The sequence below is a fragment of the Callithrix jacchus genome, chromosome 22, assembly GCF_049354715.1.
Source record: "Callithrix jacchus isolate 240 chromosome 22, calJac240_pri, whole genome shotgun sequence".
Lineage (NCBI taxonomy): Eukaryota > Metazoa > Chordata > Mammalia > Primates > Cebidae > Callithrix > Callithrix jacchus.
The window spans coordinates 32,493,610-32,509,469 of record NC_133523.1 but is presented as its reverse complement, the minus strand read 5'-3'; the positions used below and the strand labels follow the sequence as shown (position 1 = coordinate 32,509,469).

At 40.8% G+C, this 15,860-nt stretch overlaps 1 protein-coding gene across 11 annotated transcripts in view; it reads left to right on the top strand.

The window, feature by feature from the left end:
- The window catches only part of ZNF567 (zinc finger protein 567), a 50,927-nt gene that overhangs the window by 16,518 nt on the left and 18,549 nt on the right, over positions 1 to 15,860 (top strand). For 2 of the 11 annotated variants that reach the window (XM_078359112.1, XM_017968129.4), the window contains 3 exons: positions 22 to 122; positions 5,697 to 5,770; positions 11,604 to 11,693. Coding sequence is in view for 8 of the 11 variants with exons in the window: in XM_017968127.4 (XP_017823616.1) it covers positions 11,626 to 11,706 (81 nt within the window). In the remaining 3 variants the exon portion in view is untranslated. Of the gene's footprint in view, positions 1 to 21; positions 123 to 5,696; positions 5,771 to 11,603; positions 11,707 to 15,860 lie in introns of all 11 variants that reach the window. The other 9 variants (XM_017968127.4, XM_017968126.4, XM_008987817.5 and 6 more) reach the window with 5 other exon arrangements.

The following is a 15,860-nucleotide window of genomic DNA, read 5'->3' as shown; positions in this document are numbered from 1 at the left end:
TTTCCTTTTTACTCCCTATAGGTAGTCTTCAGCTCTCACGGATTGGGGGCTGGGAAAGGAATGAGAAGTCAGAAGTCAGAGACAAGAAGAGGCTAACATGACTGATACCACTATAATTTAGTGTAAGTCATCTCTTACCTCCCAAGAGAAGCTGCTGCTTAGAACCTCCAGATACACTTCCCTTCTTATGGGCATAAGCACTGCCACTTCAGTGCTTCCTCTGGGCATGCAATGGCCCACCCACTCTTGTGGGTTTGTCCAGTCAGTCCTCTTTGACAGGACCCAAGACAACCCAGACAGCCTCCACCAATGGGGTCTTCACCTAGTGCTAAGGTGAGAATTAGCCACCTTAGTCACTTTGCCCTCCCACATCCTAGAAACATGCACCTTTTTGCCAAGAAGACTCTCACCACTTTGGTTCCTAGTGGCATCAGGTTTTGAGGGACCCCTTGTGTGTTGTAAAGACAGGAGAATCACTCACTTTTTCCCCCCTGGAAAAACTGTTCTAAAAATAACTTAATCTCTTAAAAATACATTCTCTTCTCTCAGCCTCTTCACCCTTTTAAGGGAGGAGTTTAATGATAGCAAAATTTTACACTCAACAGTTGTGTAAGATCCTATTCTGAAATGAGATTCTTTTAGAATTTTGTTTCATTCACTATCTTTGGGATATCAGCTACGACTGAGGCAAAAGATTTCTAAGTTTTCGTCCTATTAAAAATAAACAATGATAACAATTAGAAAATTCAGGGTTGTTGGAAAAAAACATTCAGAAATCAATAGGAAGTGTGTGAGAAAAATAATGAGGAAAAAAGACTATTAAGAGATACAAAGGAAGTGACTTTATTAATTACATGATATATTAGTAAACAGCACATTTAAAAATAAGACTTTTGGTTGGGCACAGTGGCTCATACCTGTAATCCCAGCACTTTGGGAGGCTGAGATGTGTGCACTGCTTGAGTCCAGGAGTTCAAGACCAGCCTGGTCAACTTGGTGAAACCCTGTTACTACAAAAATATAAAAATTAACCAGGCATGGTGGCATGTCCCTGTGGTCTCAGCTACTCAGGAGACAGGTGGTCAAGGCTGCAGTGAGGCGTGATCACACTGCTGCACTCCAGCTTAGGCAACAGTGAGACCCTGTTTCAAAACAAAGGAAACTATAAAACTCAGGAAAAAACACATAGGCATACATGTTAATGATCTTAAATATGGCATGCATTCTTTTGGAGTTTCTTTTGTGATGATTAAAATGTTCTAAAATTAGATTGTGGATGAGTGGTCATTATGGTTTGTGAATATACCAAAAGCCATTGAATTGTATGCTTTAAATGGGTGAATTGTATGGTATGTGAATTATGTATCAATAATGTCATCATTTAAAAAATCTTGGCTAGGCCACCTCTGCATTATTTAATACTGAGCAAGCGAGTGTCTCCTATGTTAGTCAATTTCAGTTATAATAGGAACTACCTCATTCAGGGTTTGTGTGAGGATCACTGGATCTATATCACAGGGAATTATTTTGGAAAGTGTAAAGAAATAATTGAATTCCAAATATCCAAGAGAGGGAAGCTGGTGGAATTAACCAAGCACAGTGCCACTGAGGAGTATTATGCAGCCATGAAAAGCGATCAGTTTCATGGAGAAAGGTAATCAGGATACTTTGGATTTGTGTGTGTGTGTGTGTTTGTTTTTTGAGACGGAGTCTTACTCTGTTGCCCAGACTGGAGTATAGTGGTGGGATCTCAGCCCACTACAACCTCCGCCTCCCGGGTTCAAGCAGTTATCCTGTCTCAGCCTCCTGAGTAGCTTGGATTACAGGCATGTGCCACCACACCCGAATAGTTTTTGTAGTTTTAGTAGAGACAGGGTTTCATTGAGTTACCCAGGTTGGTCTCAATCTCCTGACTTTGTGATCTGTCCCCCTTGGCCTCCCAAAGTGCTGGGATTACAGGCATGAGCCACTGCACCTGGCCTGTTTGTTTCTGAGACAAGGTGTCACTCCATTAACCAGGCCGGAGTGCCATGAATCACTTGACCTCCTGCACTCAGGTGATCCTCCCACCTGAGCCTCCCAAGTGGCTGGGACCACAGGCATGTACAACCATACCTGGCTGATTTTATTTTTATTTTTTGTACAGTTGGGGTCTTGCTCTGTTTCCCTAGGCTCAAGCGATCTGCCCACCTCGGCCTCCCAAGGTGCTGGGATTATAGGAGTGAGCCACCTTGACTGGCTTCCAGGATACTTTGCTAGTGACAAAAGCAACAGAGAATATTATATTCTATCTTTTATCTAAGTTTTTAACTTACCCTTTCATTATTTTAATATAAGCAAATCTATATATTTGCATTTATTTAAACCCACGTCACCACCCCCACCCAAATTTAAAAAGAAAACAAAAACAGAACACTTCTAGGCCCCTTCCAGTCACCCTGGCACAGAAGTGACCTCTGTTCTAATTTTATCTCATGTAAATGGAGTCATGCAGAATGTAGCCTTTTGAGTCTGAACGAAGATTCAGTAAGCATGTTGCAATCAGTAAGCTGTAACTGGGACTACAGGTACACGCCACCATGCTGGCTAATTTGTGTATTTTTATTTTATAGAGACAGAGTCTCACTATGTTGCTCAGGCTGGTCTTGAGCTCACACAATCCTCCTGCCTTGTCCTCCCAAAGTGCTGGGATTACAGGCATGAGCTCAATTCATTTGCTTGTTGCAATTCACTCATGTTATTGCATGTATCATTGCTTCATTCTTCTTAGTACAAAGTAGTATTCCATTGGCTGGATGGATGACGGTTGGTTTGTCTGGGTATCCACACTTGGGTTGTTTCCACTTCTGAGGTGATTATGAATAAAACTGCTATGAACATTTACATTTGGGTCTTTTGTAGATACATGTTTTTGTTTGTCATGGATAGATAGGAGTGGGATCGATAAGTCATTTAAACAATTATTTTTAAATAGTATCTTTACATATAATAGTTTTGCTTCTTGATTGTGGTGGTGGTGACACAAATCTAAATGTATGATAAAATGGTAAAACACATAATGAATACGTGGAAAACTAGTGATATCTATAAGATATCTTATCCCATACCTGCCCCTATGAGCCACTTACCCTTTCTCAAAGTTTCCAGCAACCTGGGAGTAAGCAGGATACAGTGGTTCACACCTGTAGTCCCAGCATTTTGGGAGGTCAAAGCAGGAAGATAGTTTGCGCCCAGGAGTTGGAGCAACTGAGCCTTAGCAACATAGTAAGACCCATTTCTACAAAATACAAAAAAAAAAAAAAATTGCCTGGCTTGATGGTGTGTGCCTGTAGTCCCAGCTACGCAGGAGGCTGTGTAGGAGGATTGCTTGAGCCCAGGGAGGCCAGTGCTGCAGTGTGCAGTCATAATGCCACTGTACTCCAGCCTGGCAAACAGAGTAAGACCCTGTTGCAAAAAAAAAAAAAAAAAAAGTGAAAAAGTAATTAGCTGGATGGGGGTAATGCATGCCTGTGGTCCCAGCTATGTAGGAGGCTGAGGTGGGAGAATCGCTTGAGCCGAGGAGGTCGAGGCTGCAGTGAGCCATGATTGTGCCACTGCATTCTAGCCTAGGCAAGGAGTAAGACCCTGTCTCAAAAAACAAAATAAAAATAAGACTTGAATAAAAGAACAGGAAGAAACAACATGATAAAATGTCAAAAATTCCTAACATTTCATCCATTTCCATTAAGATTTTAATAAAAATGTTTGAACTTTGTAGCATTTTAGGAAAAAATAAACACCAGAAATTCTGAGAGGGAGAAACTGTCAGGGAAATAACCCTAGTAGATACTAAACTGTTTTAAAACTGATAACTAGGCAATTAAATGAATAGTTCAGTGAAAATAAATATAAAGCCCAGATCTACTTAGATATGTAACAGAAATAAAATACATGATAAAGATGGCAGTTTTTGACGAATGAAGGAAATACAGATTCTGGAGTACCTTGTGATACGAAACTAGATGGCCAAATAATTTTTAAAATTGTATTTTTACATTGGAAAAAAAAAGTCAAATGGCCAATTATTGGCCAGGCGCAGTGGCTCACACCTGTAATCCCAGCGTTTTGGGAGGCTGAGGTGGGTGGATCACCAGAGGTCAGGAGTTTGAAACCAGCCTGGCCAACATGGTGAAACCCCATCTCTAGGAAAAATACAGAAAAATTAGCTGGGTATGGTGGCAGATGCCTGTAATCCCAGCTACTCAGGAGGCTGAGGCAGGAGAATTGCTTGAACCTGGGAAGCAGAAGTTGCAGTGAGTCAAGATTGTGCCTTAGCAACATAGTAAGACCCATTGTCCAGGCACTCCAGCCTGGACAACAGGAATAAAACTCTGTCTCAAAAAAAATTATTTGGGGTTGGGCACAGTGGCTCGTGCCTGTAGTCATGTGGGAGGAGCACATGAGGCCAGCCTGGGCAACATTGTAAGACCCCATCTAAAAAAAATTTAAAAAATTAGCTGGGCATGGTGGCATGTATCTTTCGTGCTAACTACTTGGGAGGCTGAGACAGGATTGCTTGAGCCCAGGAGTTTGAGGTTGCACTGAACTAGAATAGTGCCACTGTACTCCAGCCTGCATGGCAGAGTATGACCCTGTCTCTAAAAAAGGAAAATTATGGTCAGGAGTGGTGGCTCATGCCCGTAATCCCAGGACTTTAGGAGGCCGAGGCTGGCGGATCACTTGAGGTCAGGAGTTTGAGACCAGCCTGGCTGACATGGTGAAACCCCATCTCTACTAAATATAAAAATTAGCCAGGTGTGGTGGCACATGCCTTTAATCACAGCTACTGGGAGATTGAGGCTAGAGAATCACTTGAGCCTGGAAATGGATGTTGCAGTGAGCCAAGATTGCACCATTGCACTCCAGCCAGGGCGAGGAAGCAAGACTGTCAAAAAAAAAAAAAATTACTTGGAACTCATACCATAAAAATAAAGGATTAATTTCCTTCATTTAAAGTAATCTAATACCAATTCAGAAGATAAAAATAATAGAAAATGAAATGAATGATAAGACCATAGATAAGAAACTAAAAGCGCTCTTTAAACTTAGGAAAATAAGTTTATTGTTCATGGTAAGAAAACAAGAAACCAGCACCACAATTTACATCTGTTAGACAGACAAACATAAAAAGATTTGTAGACCGGATGTGGTGGCTCATGCCTGTAATCCTAGAGGCTGGAGCGGGTGGATCACTTGAGGTCGGGAGTTTGAGACCAGCTTGGCCAACATGGTGAATGAAACCTGATCTCTAAAAAACTAAAAATTTAAAAAAAGATTTGTGTCAGTAGTTTTCCTCAATGTGGAGTGACAGGTATTCTCATATATTGTTGGCAGTACTATACATGGTGCAGCCTTTAATGGAGAGCAGCTTAGAAGTAGTTAATAATAGTAGGCTGACCAGGAGAGAAAAGGTAGTGCTTGAGGGGAGAGGAGCTTGCCCAGAATCCATCCTGTTGCCCCAAAAGTCTGTATCTCTGACCTTGGGGATAAAACAGGATTTGCCTAGCTGGTTCTCTCCTCTATTTTTACGTGGCATATTCAGAGTGGACAAGTATCAATACAAGGGAAATGGAGGCAATTTTAATGGAATTATAAGAACTGTGAGGCACGTGTGGTTTCATGTGGCTTTTTTTTTTGTCTTGGCTTTGCCTTCTTAGAACTGCCTCTTTTCTAAAGAGGAGCCCAAAGGAGGAACTGGTCGTCTATTTCATATCTCCAAACCATGGCTCAGGTAAGGCGATGGTTTCTCTCTACTTTCTGAAAGTTTTTTGTTTTTTAAAGGATATTTGGGCATATGTCTGTCTTGTCCTACATCTTCCTGCGTATCTTCCCCTCCAGAAAACTGGTCCTTACTACTTCTCATATTGGTCAGATAATACTCTACCAATGCTCCCAAGCATCCACAAATGTTCCCAACTTCAACCAGTGTTCACACATTAAGTGGATACGTCAGGCCAGGCATGGTGGCTCACACCTGTAATTCCAGCACTTTGGGAGGCTGAGGCAGGAGAATTGCTTGAGCCCAAGAGTTCAAGACCAGGCAGCCTGGGCAACATAAAGAGACCCTTGTCTCTACCAGAAATTAAATTTAAAAAAAGGGTAGGCACAGTGGCTAATGCCTGTAATCCCAACACTTTGGGAGGCCGAGGCGGTGGATCACCTGAGGTAGAAAATTCGAGACCAGCCTGGCCAACGTGGTGAAATACTGTCTCTACTAAAAATATAAAAATTAGCCAGGCTTGGTAGCAGGCACCTGTAATCCCAGCTACTCGAGAGGCTGAGGCAGGATAATTGCTTCAACCCAGGAGGCAGAGGTTGCAGTGAGTAAGGATTGTGCCACTGTACTCCAGCCTGGGTATCAGAGTGAGACTCTGTCTGAAAAAAGTGAAAAGAATTAGCCAGGCGCAGATGCAGAGGCATGTACCAGTGGTCCTAGTTATTTGGGAGGCTTAAGTGGGAATATGGCTTGAGCGCAGAGATCAGGTCTACAATGAGCCATGATCATGTCACTCCACTCCAGCCTGGGTGACAGAACAAGACTGTCAGTGGGTATATCATTCATAATCTCCTCTCTCAGTCTTCTCCAGAAGCTATGTAGGGACACAAATGCATTTCCTTGAATTAAATGAAAGTGTATTACTGAATGAACCTGTCTTGTGTAGACCAAATAAATATATATAATGCTTTATCGCATCCACAAACTGGAGTCAAGATGGTAGTGAAATTGATAGAATTTATATAGAATTAGTAAGTAGCAAGAAGTCTTGTGTTGAGACTTTGAGGATGGAGATTTGCAACCTGTACAAAGAACTCAGAATCTTATGTGTCTCCTCTACCTTAAGTTTGGCTTACAGCTGCTAACAATTTCTAAAAATCTGCGGCCTTCCAATAACATCTTAGTATATTAATTGTATTCTAGATTTATTTCTATTTTCAAATTTCTTCCAATTTTATGTTTGGATGTAGAGGTAAATCTATTTGCAGCGACTGCCATACTGAACTAGAAGTGTAACTCTTAAAATATGCTGCTCCTGGTTTCCAAGTCACTATACTTTCTTGTTTCACTCAGAAAATTTATCTTCATATCTGGACCTCTTAAATATTGCTGTTCTCTAGATTCTGTATTGATTCTCTTCTATTTACACTCTCCTCTTCACTACCTACCACTATTATTCTAATGGTGCTCAAGTAATTTTAATTCTAAACCTCTGTCTTTTTAGTATATAGTTAAAACTATATATCCAACCTCCAACTAGATATTACCACATACATGTTCCACAGATCCCTCATGCATATGTCCGAGATTCACCTTATTGTCTCCTTCTGCCCATCCTATTCTTTTTAGTTTTTTAAAATCTGGTTAGGGCCCCAACCCCTAGCCACCTGCTAATACATCCAATGTGAGTTAAGAGTCTCCGATTCACTGCAAAATCATTGAGTGGCAAATTCTTTTCCTCTTACCACAGTTCTCTCCATCCTCCACTGATACTGTCTTGATTTGGGTGCCTCTCTCATAGTGGTCACTTGCCTTCCATTTAACATCTTCACTTCTTTTTCAGTTCTCCAAGGGCTCACCCCAGTGCTTGCTTACATATTTTTGTTTTCTGTGCTTTTGTGTTTATTTTTATTTATGTGAAATATACGTAACAGAGCTTACCATTTTCACCGTTTTTTTTGTTTGGAGACAGAGTCTTGCTCTGTCGCCAGGCGCCAGGCTGGAGTGCAGTGGCACGATCTAGGCTCACTGCAACCTCTGCCTCCCGGGTTCAAGCAATTTTCCTGCCTCAGCCTCCTGAGTAGCTGGGACTACAGGCGCACGCCACCACGTCCAGCTAATATTTATATTTTTAGTAGAGATGGGGTTTCACCATGTTGGCCAGGATGGCCTCGATCTTTTGACCTTGTGATCTGCCCGCCTCAGCCTCCCAAAGTGCTAGGATTACAGGCATGAGCCACTACACCCGGCCGATTTTAACCATTTTTTAGTGTATAATTTAAAGCCATTAAGTATGTTCACAAGTTGTGTAACCATCACCACTATCTATTTGCAGAACTGTTTTTCGTCATCTCAAATAGAAATTCTGTACCAATAACACTAAACAATAACTCCCCATTTTATTCTTTATAGCATCAGATGCAAAGTGCCTTAGAGGAATGTATAAAGACATTTCATTAGGAGACAAGAAATGTTAAAATGCTTATAACAGTTTGAATACAAGAACAGTAATCATTAATGCTGATAAGAGTTTTCCAATTCATGAACATGATGGACATCTCCTTTTCTTTAGGTCTTCCTTAAATTATCTCAATAATGTTGCTTTCAGTGTACCAGTCTTGTAAATGTTTTTTATGTCCTTGGATTTTTTAAATGCTGCTGTAAATGATGTTCATTTCTATTTCAATTTCCCGCTGTTTATTGCTAGTACGTGAAAATGCAATTGAGTTTTTTAATCTTGATCTGCAACCTTTCAAAATGCTCTTATTCTAGTAATTTTTTTTTGTAGATTCTTAGGATTTTCTACAGGGACAGTCCTGTCATATGTGAATAATGACTGTTTTCTTTCTTGCTTTCTAATCTGTATTCCCTTCATTTCTGTCTTGCCTCACTACATTGTCTAGAACCTCCAGTAAAATGTTGTGTATAAGTTCTGAGAACAGACATTCTTGTCTTGTGCCTGACTTAGGCGAAAAGCATTGTTTTTCACTTCCAAGTTTGATATTAGCTATTGGATTTTTTTTTTTTTTTTTTTTTTTCCTGAGACAGAGTCTTGCTCTGTCGCCCAGGCTACAGTACAGTGGTGGTGGATCTTGGCTCACTGCAACATCCACCTCTCGGGTTCAAGCAATTCTAGAGTGTCAGCCTCAGGTGTAGCTGAAATTACAGACATGCACCACCATGCTGGCCTAATTTTTGTATTTTTAGTAGAGATGGGGTTTCACCATATTGGCGAGGCTGGTCTTGAACTCCTGGCCTCAAGTTATCTGCCACCTCAGCCTCCCAAAATGTTGAGATTACAGGCGTAAGCCACCATGCCTGGCTGGGATTTCAGTTTAAATGATTGAAGACATTCCAGTTAGCGGATAGTTTTTATCATGAATGAGTGTTAAATTTTCTCAAAAGTTTTTCTGGGCCAGATGTGGTAGTTCATGCCTGTAATCCCAGCACTTTGGGAGGCCAGGGCAGGTAAATCACTGGAGCCAGAAGTTCAAGACTGGCCTAGGCAACATAGTGAGACCTGTCTCTACCAAAAAAAAAAAAAAAAATAGCCTGGTGTGGTGGTGCCCACCTCTTGTCTCTTTTCCCATTTACTGAGACTAAGGTGGTGGATCTCTTGAGCCCAGGAGGTCAAGGCTGCTGTGAGCTATAATTGTAGCATTACACTCCAGCCTCGGTGACAGAGGGAGACCCTTTATAAAAAACAAACAAAAAATGGCCAGGTATGGTGGCTCATGCCTGTAATCCCAGCACTTTGGGAGACCAAGGTGGGTGGATCACCTGAGGTCAGGAGTTTGAGACCAGCCTGGCCAATATGGTGAAACCCTGTCTCTACTAAAAGTACAAAAAAAAATTATCTGGGTGTGGTCATGGGCGCCTGTAATCCCAGCTACTCAGGAGGCTGAGGAAGGAGAGCCACTTGAACCTGGTAGGTGGAGGTTGCAGTGAGCCAAGATCCTCACCACTGCACTCCAGCCTGGACAACAAAGAAAGAAACTTCATCCCCCCAAAAACCATCTATTGGTTTTTCACATTATGTGGCTTTTTCTTTTTTTAATATTACTATAATGAATTAGATAGATCGATTTTGAAATATTAAACTTAGTTGTCCTGGGATAAACTCCACTTGGTCACGATATAATACTTTTGTATATATTGTTTTGTATGTTAATTTGACGAATCTGCTAATACGTTGTTACTGATTTTTCTCGTCTGTAGTTCATAAAGGATCTAATGTATAGTTTTCTGTTTGATGTCAGGGTCATGCTATCTCATTAATAAATTGGCATTTATTCTCTCCTCTTATTTTCTGAAAGAATTTATATAGAATTGGTTTTGGTTCTTCTTTAATGTTTGTTAGGATTCACCATCAAGCCATCTATCTGACTTGGAGATTTCTTTTCTTTTTTTTGAGATGGTGTCTCGCCCTTGTTCCCCAGGCTGGAGTGCAGTGGTGCGTTCTCGGCTCACTGCAACCTCCACCTTCCTGCGTTCAAGCGATTCTCCTGCCTCAGCCACCCGAGTAGCTGGGATCACAGGTGCCTGCCACCATGCCCAGCTAATGTTTGCAGTTTTAGTAGAGACCAGGTTTCACCATGTTGGCCAGCTGGTCTCAAACTCCTGACTTCATGATCCATCTGCCTCAACCTCCCAAAGTGCTGGGATTACAGGCATAAGCCACTGCCCCTGGCCTGACTTGGAGATTTCTTTGTAGAAAGATGTTGCACCAGTAGTTCAATTTTTGTAATAGAATGAGGACTGTTTAGGTCATCAGTTTCTCTTTTAATTCAATGAGCTTTTGTAGTTTGTGACTCTCTAGGAATTTGTTCAGTTCCTCTAAGTTGTAAACTGTATTGACGTAAAGTTGTTGCTCTTTTTATCCTTTTGATGTTTGTATCATCTGTAGCAGTGCCCCTGTTTTATTCTTGTTATTTATGATTTGTGTCTCTCACTTTTTTCCCTGGTTCATTGGCTACAGGTATATCAATGAAGTTGATCTTTTCAAAGTACCACACATTTCATTGATTTCTTCTAGTATTTTTGTTTCTTCATTTCTCCTCTTTTATTTTGTATTTCCTTTCCCTCTCATGACTTTGAGTATAATTAGCTCTTCTTTTCCAACTCTTACATAGATGGGAGTGTATATTGAGTTAAGACTTTTCTTTTTATCTAATAAAAGCTTTAAATGCTATAAATTTCTCTGTAAGCATTATTTAAAGGGTTCCCAACAAGTTTTGACATGTTGCATTTTCTTATTCAGTTGAAAATATTTTCTAATTTTCTCATGTTTGTTTTTTACCTATTGGTTACTTAGAGATGTCTTTAATATCCAAATATTTGGGGATATTCCAGATAGCTACCTGTAACTGGTTCTAGTTTAATTCTGTTGCAATCAGAAAACAGAGTCTATGTGATGTCTTCCTAAATTTATAGAGACTTCTTTTATAGCACAGATTACAGTTTAATGTGATCGGTGTTCTCTGTGCCCTTGTAAAGAATGTATATTCTGATGTTGTTGGGTATGTCCTGTAAATATCTGAGATTAAATTGGTTGATTGTGTTGAAAGTTTTCTGTATCCTTATTGTTCTTCAGTCTGCTAACAGCAATGACTGAAGGAAGAAAGTTGGAATCTTCTATTATGACTAAGCTTTGTTTTTAGATACATTTGTATTTCGGATTGTTACATCCTTTCATGAATTTACCCTGCTCTATTATTATGAAATGCCTCAATCTCTGATAATATTCTGAATAATATTGCCCTGAAATCTATTTTGCTTAATGTTTTTATAGCTATTCTAACTTTCTTACAATTGTATGGTGTCTTTGTTCTTTGTGCTGCTATAACAGAATGCCTGAAACTGGATAATTTATGAAGAACAAAAATAAATTTTCTCACAATTCTGGAGGCTGGGAGGTCCAAGATGAAGATACAGGCAGGTTTGTGTGTCTGGTAAGGTCTGCTCTCTGCTTCCAAGATGGCAGCTTGAGGCTGTATCCTCACATGGCAGAAGGCAGGACAGGCCAGCCCCGTGGTACATGAAGCCCCTTTACAAGGGCCTTAATCCCGTTCACAAAGGGAGGAATCCTAATGACTGAATGAATCACATATTAAAGGCCTTACCTCTGAATACTATCACATTGGTAACACTTGAATGTTGTTTGGTTTTTGTTTTGAGATAGGGTCTCGCTCTGTTGCCCAGGCTGGAGTTCAGTGGCACAATCATGGCTCACTTCAGCCTCAACATCCTGGGCTCAGGTGATCCTCCCATCTCAGCCTCCTGAGTAGCTGATACTACAGGCATGTGCCACCATGCCCAGCTAATTTTTCTGTTTTTTTATAGAGATAGGATTTTGCCATGTTGCCCAGGCTGGTCCTGAACTTTGGGGTTCAAGCAGTCCTCTTGCCTTGGCCTCCCAAAGTGCTAGGATTACAGATGTGAGCCACTCTGCCTGGCCTACACCTGAATTTTGGAGGGGACACATTAAAACTATAGTATATAAGGCTGGGTGCAGTGGCTCACACCTGTAATCCCAGTACTTTGGGAGGCTAAGGCAGGTGGATCACGAGGTGAGGAGATTGAGACCATCCTGGCTAACACAGTGAAACCCTGTCTCTACTAAAAATGCAAAAAATTAGCCTGGCATTGTGGCACATGCCTATAGTCCCAGCTACTCAGGTGGCTGAGGCAGGAGAATCACTTGAACCCAGGAGGCGGGGGTTACAGTGAGCAGAGATTGCACCACTGCACTCCATCTTGGGCAACAGAGCGAGACTCATCTCAAAACAAAAACAAAAACTATAGTATATGATATACCTGATTTCCATCCCTTTTTACTGTTGTTTTGTTTTTGTTTGTTTTTTTGTTTTTATTTTTTGAGACAGGATTTTGTTCTGTCAGTTACCCAAGCTGGAATGCAGTGGTACAATCATGGCTTACTGCAGCTCCAACCTCCCGGTATCCAGCAATTCTCCCACCTTAGCCTTCTAAGTAGCTAGGACTACAGTCATGTGCCACCTCATCTGGCTAATTTTTAAATTTTTTGTAGAGGTGGGCTCTCACTATGTTGTCCAGGCTGGTCTTGAACTCCTGGGTCCAAGTGATCCTCCTGCTCAGCCTCCCAAAGTGCTGAGATTACAGGTGTGAGCCACTGTACCTTGCCCATCCATTTTACTTTTATTTACCTATGTTTTAATGTTTATAGTTAATCTGGTACAGCTAGTAGATGGTTTTCTTTTTCTTTTTTCCTCCAGTGTGATACTCTATCTTTTAGTGGAGTTTTTAATCCATTCAATGTAATTATCAATATAGTTGAGTTTAAATATGTCATTTAAACTATTTTTTAGTTTAAATATGCCATTATTCCTATTTTTTCTAGTTTTCTTTTAGATTGAGAAAATTTTTTTATTTCATTTTTTTCTGTATTATTCACTTATTAGAAGTACCTCTTTAGATAACTTGTTTTGTTTTTTAGTGGTTCTAGGCCAGAGGTTGGCAAACCATTGCATTTGAGCTAAGTGAGGCATGATGCCTGGTTGTGTAGAGTTTTATTGGAACTCAGCCAATTGTGAAAGTATTTTGCATGGCTTATATTACTTTCTTTCTCCAAGTTCACTGATCTTTTCCTTCTTCAGTGTGTAATCTATTGTTACTACCACCCGTTGTATTTTTCATATCATATATTTTTCTTCTCTAGAAATTTTATTTGATCCTTTTTATATCTTCCATTTCTCTCATGATGTTTATCTTTTTTTCCTACCTTCTTGAGTTTATGGAGTATGTTTATAATCCTGTTTTAACATCCTTGTTTTTTGTTTGTTTGTTTGTTTGAGACAAGGTTTCACTCTGTTGCTCAAGCTGGAGTACAGTGGTGCAGTCAGCTCACTGCAGCCTCCAACTCCTGGGCTCAAGCGATTCCCCCGACCTCAGCCTCCAGTGTAGGTGGGACTACAGGTGTGTGCCACCACACCTGGTGAATTTTTAGATTTTTTTGTGGAAACAGGGTTTTGCCATGTTGCCCGGGCTGGTCTCAAACTCTTGGGCTCAAGTGATACTTCTGCTTTGGCTTCCCAGAGTGATATAATTACAGGCATGAACCACTGTGCCCAGCCCATCCTTGTTTGTTAAATCCATCACTTCTGTCACTTCTGGGTCTGTTTCATTTCTGAATCCATTTCTTTTGATCATTTTTTTTTCTTATGAACATTAGTCATATGTTGCATGCTTGGAAATTTTTTACTTGAATTTTAAATTGCTGAATGCTGGGTTTTGTTTTGTTACATCAAAGAATTAAGTTACTTCAGACTATTTTGAGCCATTTGAGCCTTGGTTTTAAGTTTTTGTTACTGTAGGTCAAGAGCAGCATTTGGTCTAGGGCTAATTTAGTCCCATTCCTAAGGTCAGCAACCGCCTGAAATCCAAATCCAGCTTGCTGTCTGGTTTGTGAGTATTGGAACACAATCACTCATTCATTTACGTTCCGTCTGTAGCTGCTTTCACACTACAGTCGCAGAGTTGTTGTGACAGAGACCATTTGGCTCAGAAAGCCTGAAAAATTTTTATCTGCCCCTTTGCAGGAAAAGTTTGTCAAGCCCTGCGCTACCTAAAACTTGTATATTATCAATTCTTTCTGCTCTGGCTGAACACAAACTTCCCAAGACTATTTGACTTTCCTCTGATTCTTTCCCAAGCTTAATGTGATTTTGCCCCCATATACTTGCAGATCAGTGTGTAGCTGTGGATTCAGAGGGACAGCTTTGCAGATATCTGAATTGAATTGATCTTTATCTCTAATATTCTCTCTCTCTCTCTCTCACTTCCCCCCTCCCCCCTCCTCTCTCTCTGCTACTTCTTTATTTTTATTTATTTATTTTTTTTTGAGACAGAGTTTCTCTCTTGTTACCCAGGCTGGAGTGCAATGGTGCAATCTCGGCTCACCGCAACCTCCACCTCCTGGGTTCAGGCAATTCTCCTGCCTCAGCCTCCTGAGTAGCTGGGATTACAGGCACGCACCACCATGCCCAGCTAATTTTTTGTATTTTTAGTAGAGATGGGATTTCACCATGTTGACCAAGATGGTCTCGATCTCTTGACCTCGTGATCCACCTGCCTTGGCCTCCCAAAGTGCTGGGATTACAGGCTTGAGGCACTGGGCCTGGCTGCTACTTCTTCCTCTTCATCTTTCTGCCAGCAGTTTTAGCCATCTTGGACTCCCCAGATCTGTTTCTTGTTTTTTTTGTTTTTAGAGATAGAGTCTCAGTCTGTTGCGCAGGCTGGAGTGCAACAGACTGAGACTCTATCTCTAAAAACAAAACAAAACAAAAGAAAGAAAAAGCTATGCATGATCATAGCTCACTGCAACCTCAAACTGCTTGACTCAAGTGACCTACCCACATTGGTCTCCCAGAGGTCAGGGATTACAGGTGTGAGCCACTGCCCTGGCCTGTTTGTTCAACTCAGGGACACTACTGGGCTGCTTGTGTTCGCCTTCCCTGTGTGATAGCCTAGGAAATGCTTTTAGGCAATAAGCTGGGACAATTATAGGGCTTACTTTGTTTATCTCTCGCAAAGATCACTGTTCTGTGCTGTCAGCTGGTCAGTGCTTCAAGCATTAATATATTTCTGTTGTTTAATATATTTTTATAGTTTTTTCTGTTGTTTACGGTAGGAGAGAATTTCTTATAGCAATTCTTCTGGCATGAAAGGAAGTCAGAAATATCTGTTTGTCTTATTGGGCACTTCACTTGACTAAACTCAAACTTCAGACAATTCTCTGTGATTAGTGGCAGCTTGAATCCCTACTTTATTTATTTTATTTTTTACCAGACTGCTTGGATTCTGACCCATGCATTCCCAACTGAGTTAGGTATCAGCCAAAGATGTTAACAAAGTTTATTCAGTGTCCTTTCTCTGACTCCCACATTCAGTTTTATAGGCTTTCTCCACTCCCTTTCCAGCTGCTGTTGCCTTTGCTTCTTCAAGTCAGTAAGGCCATGGGTTTCATCTGAATTTCATTTGCCACACATGGTGTCTACTTGGGACCTGCCCCCAAGCCACAAGTAATATAAATTGTTAATTGTCCCATTGCACTTCTTTTCTTCCAAGT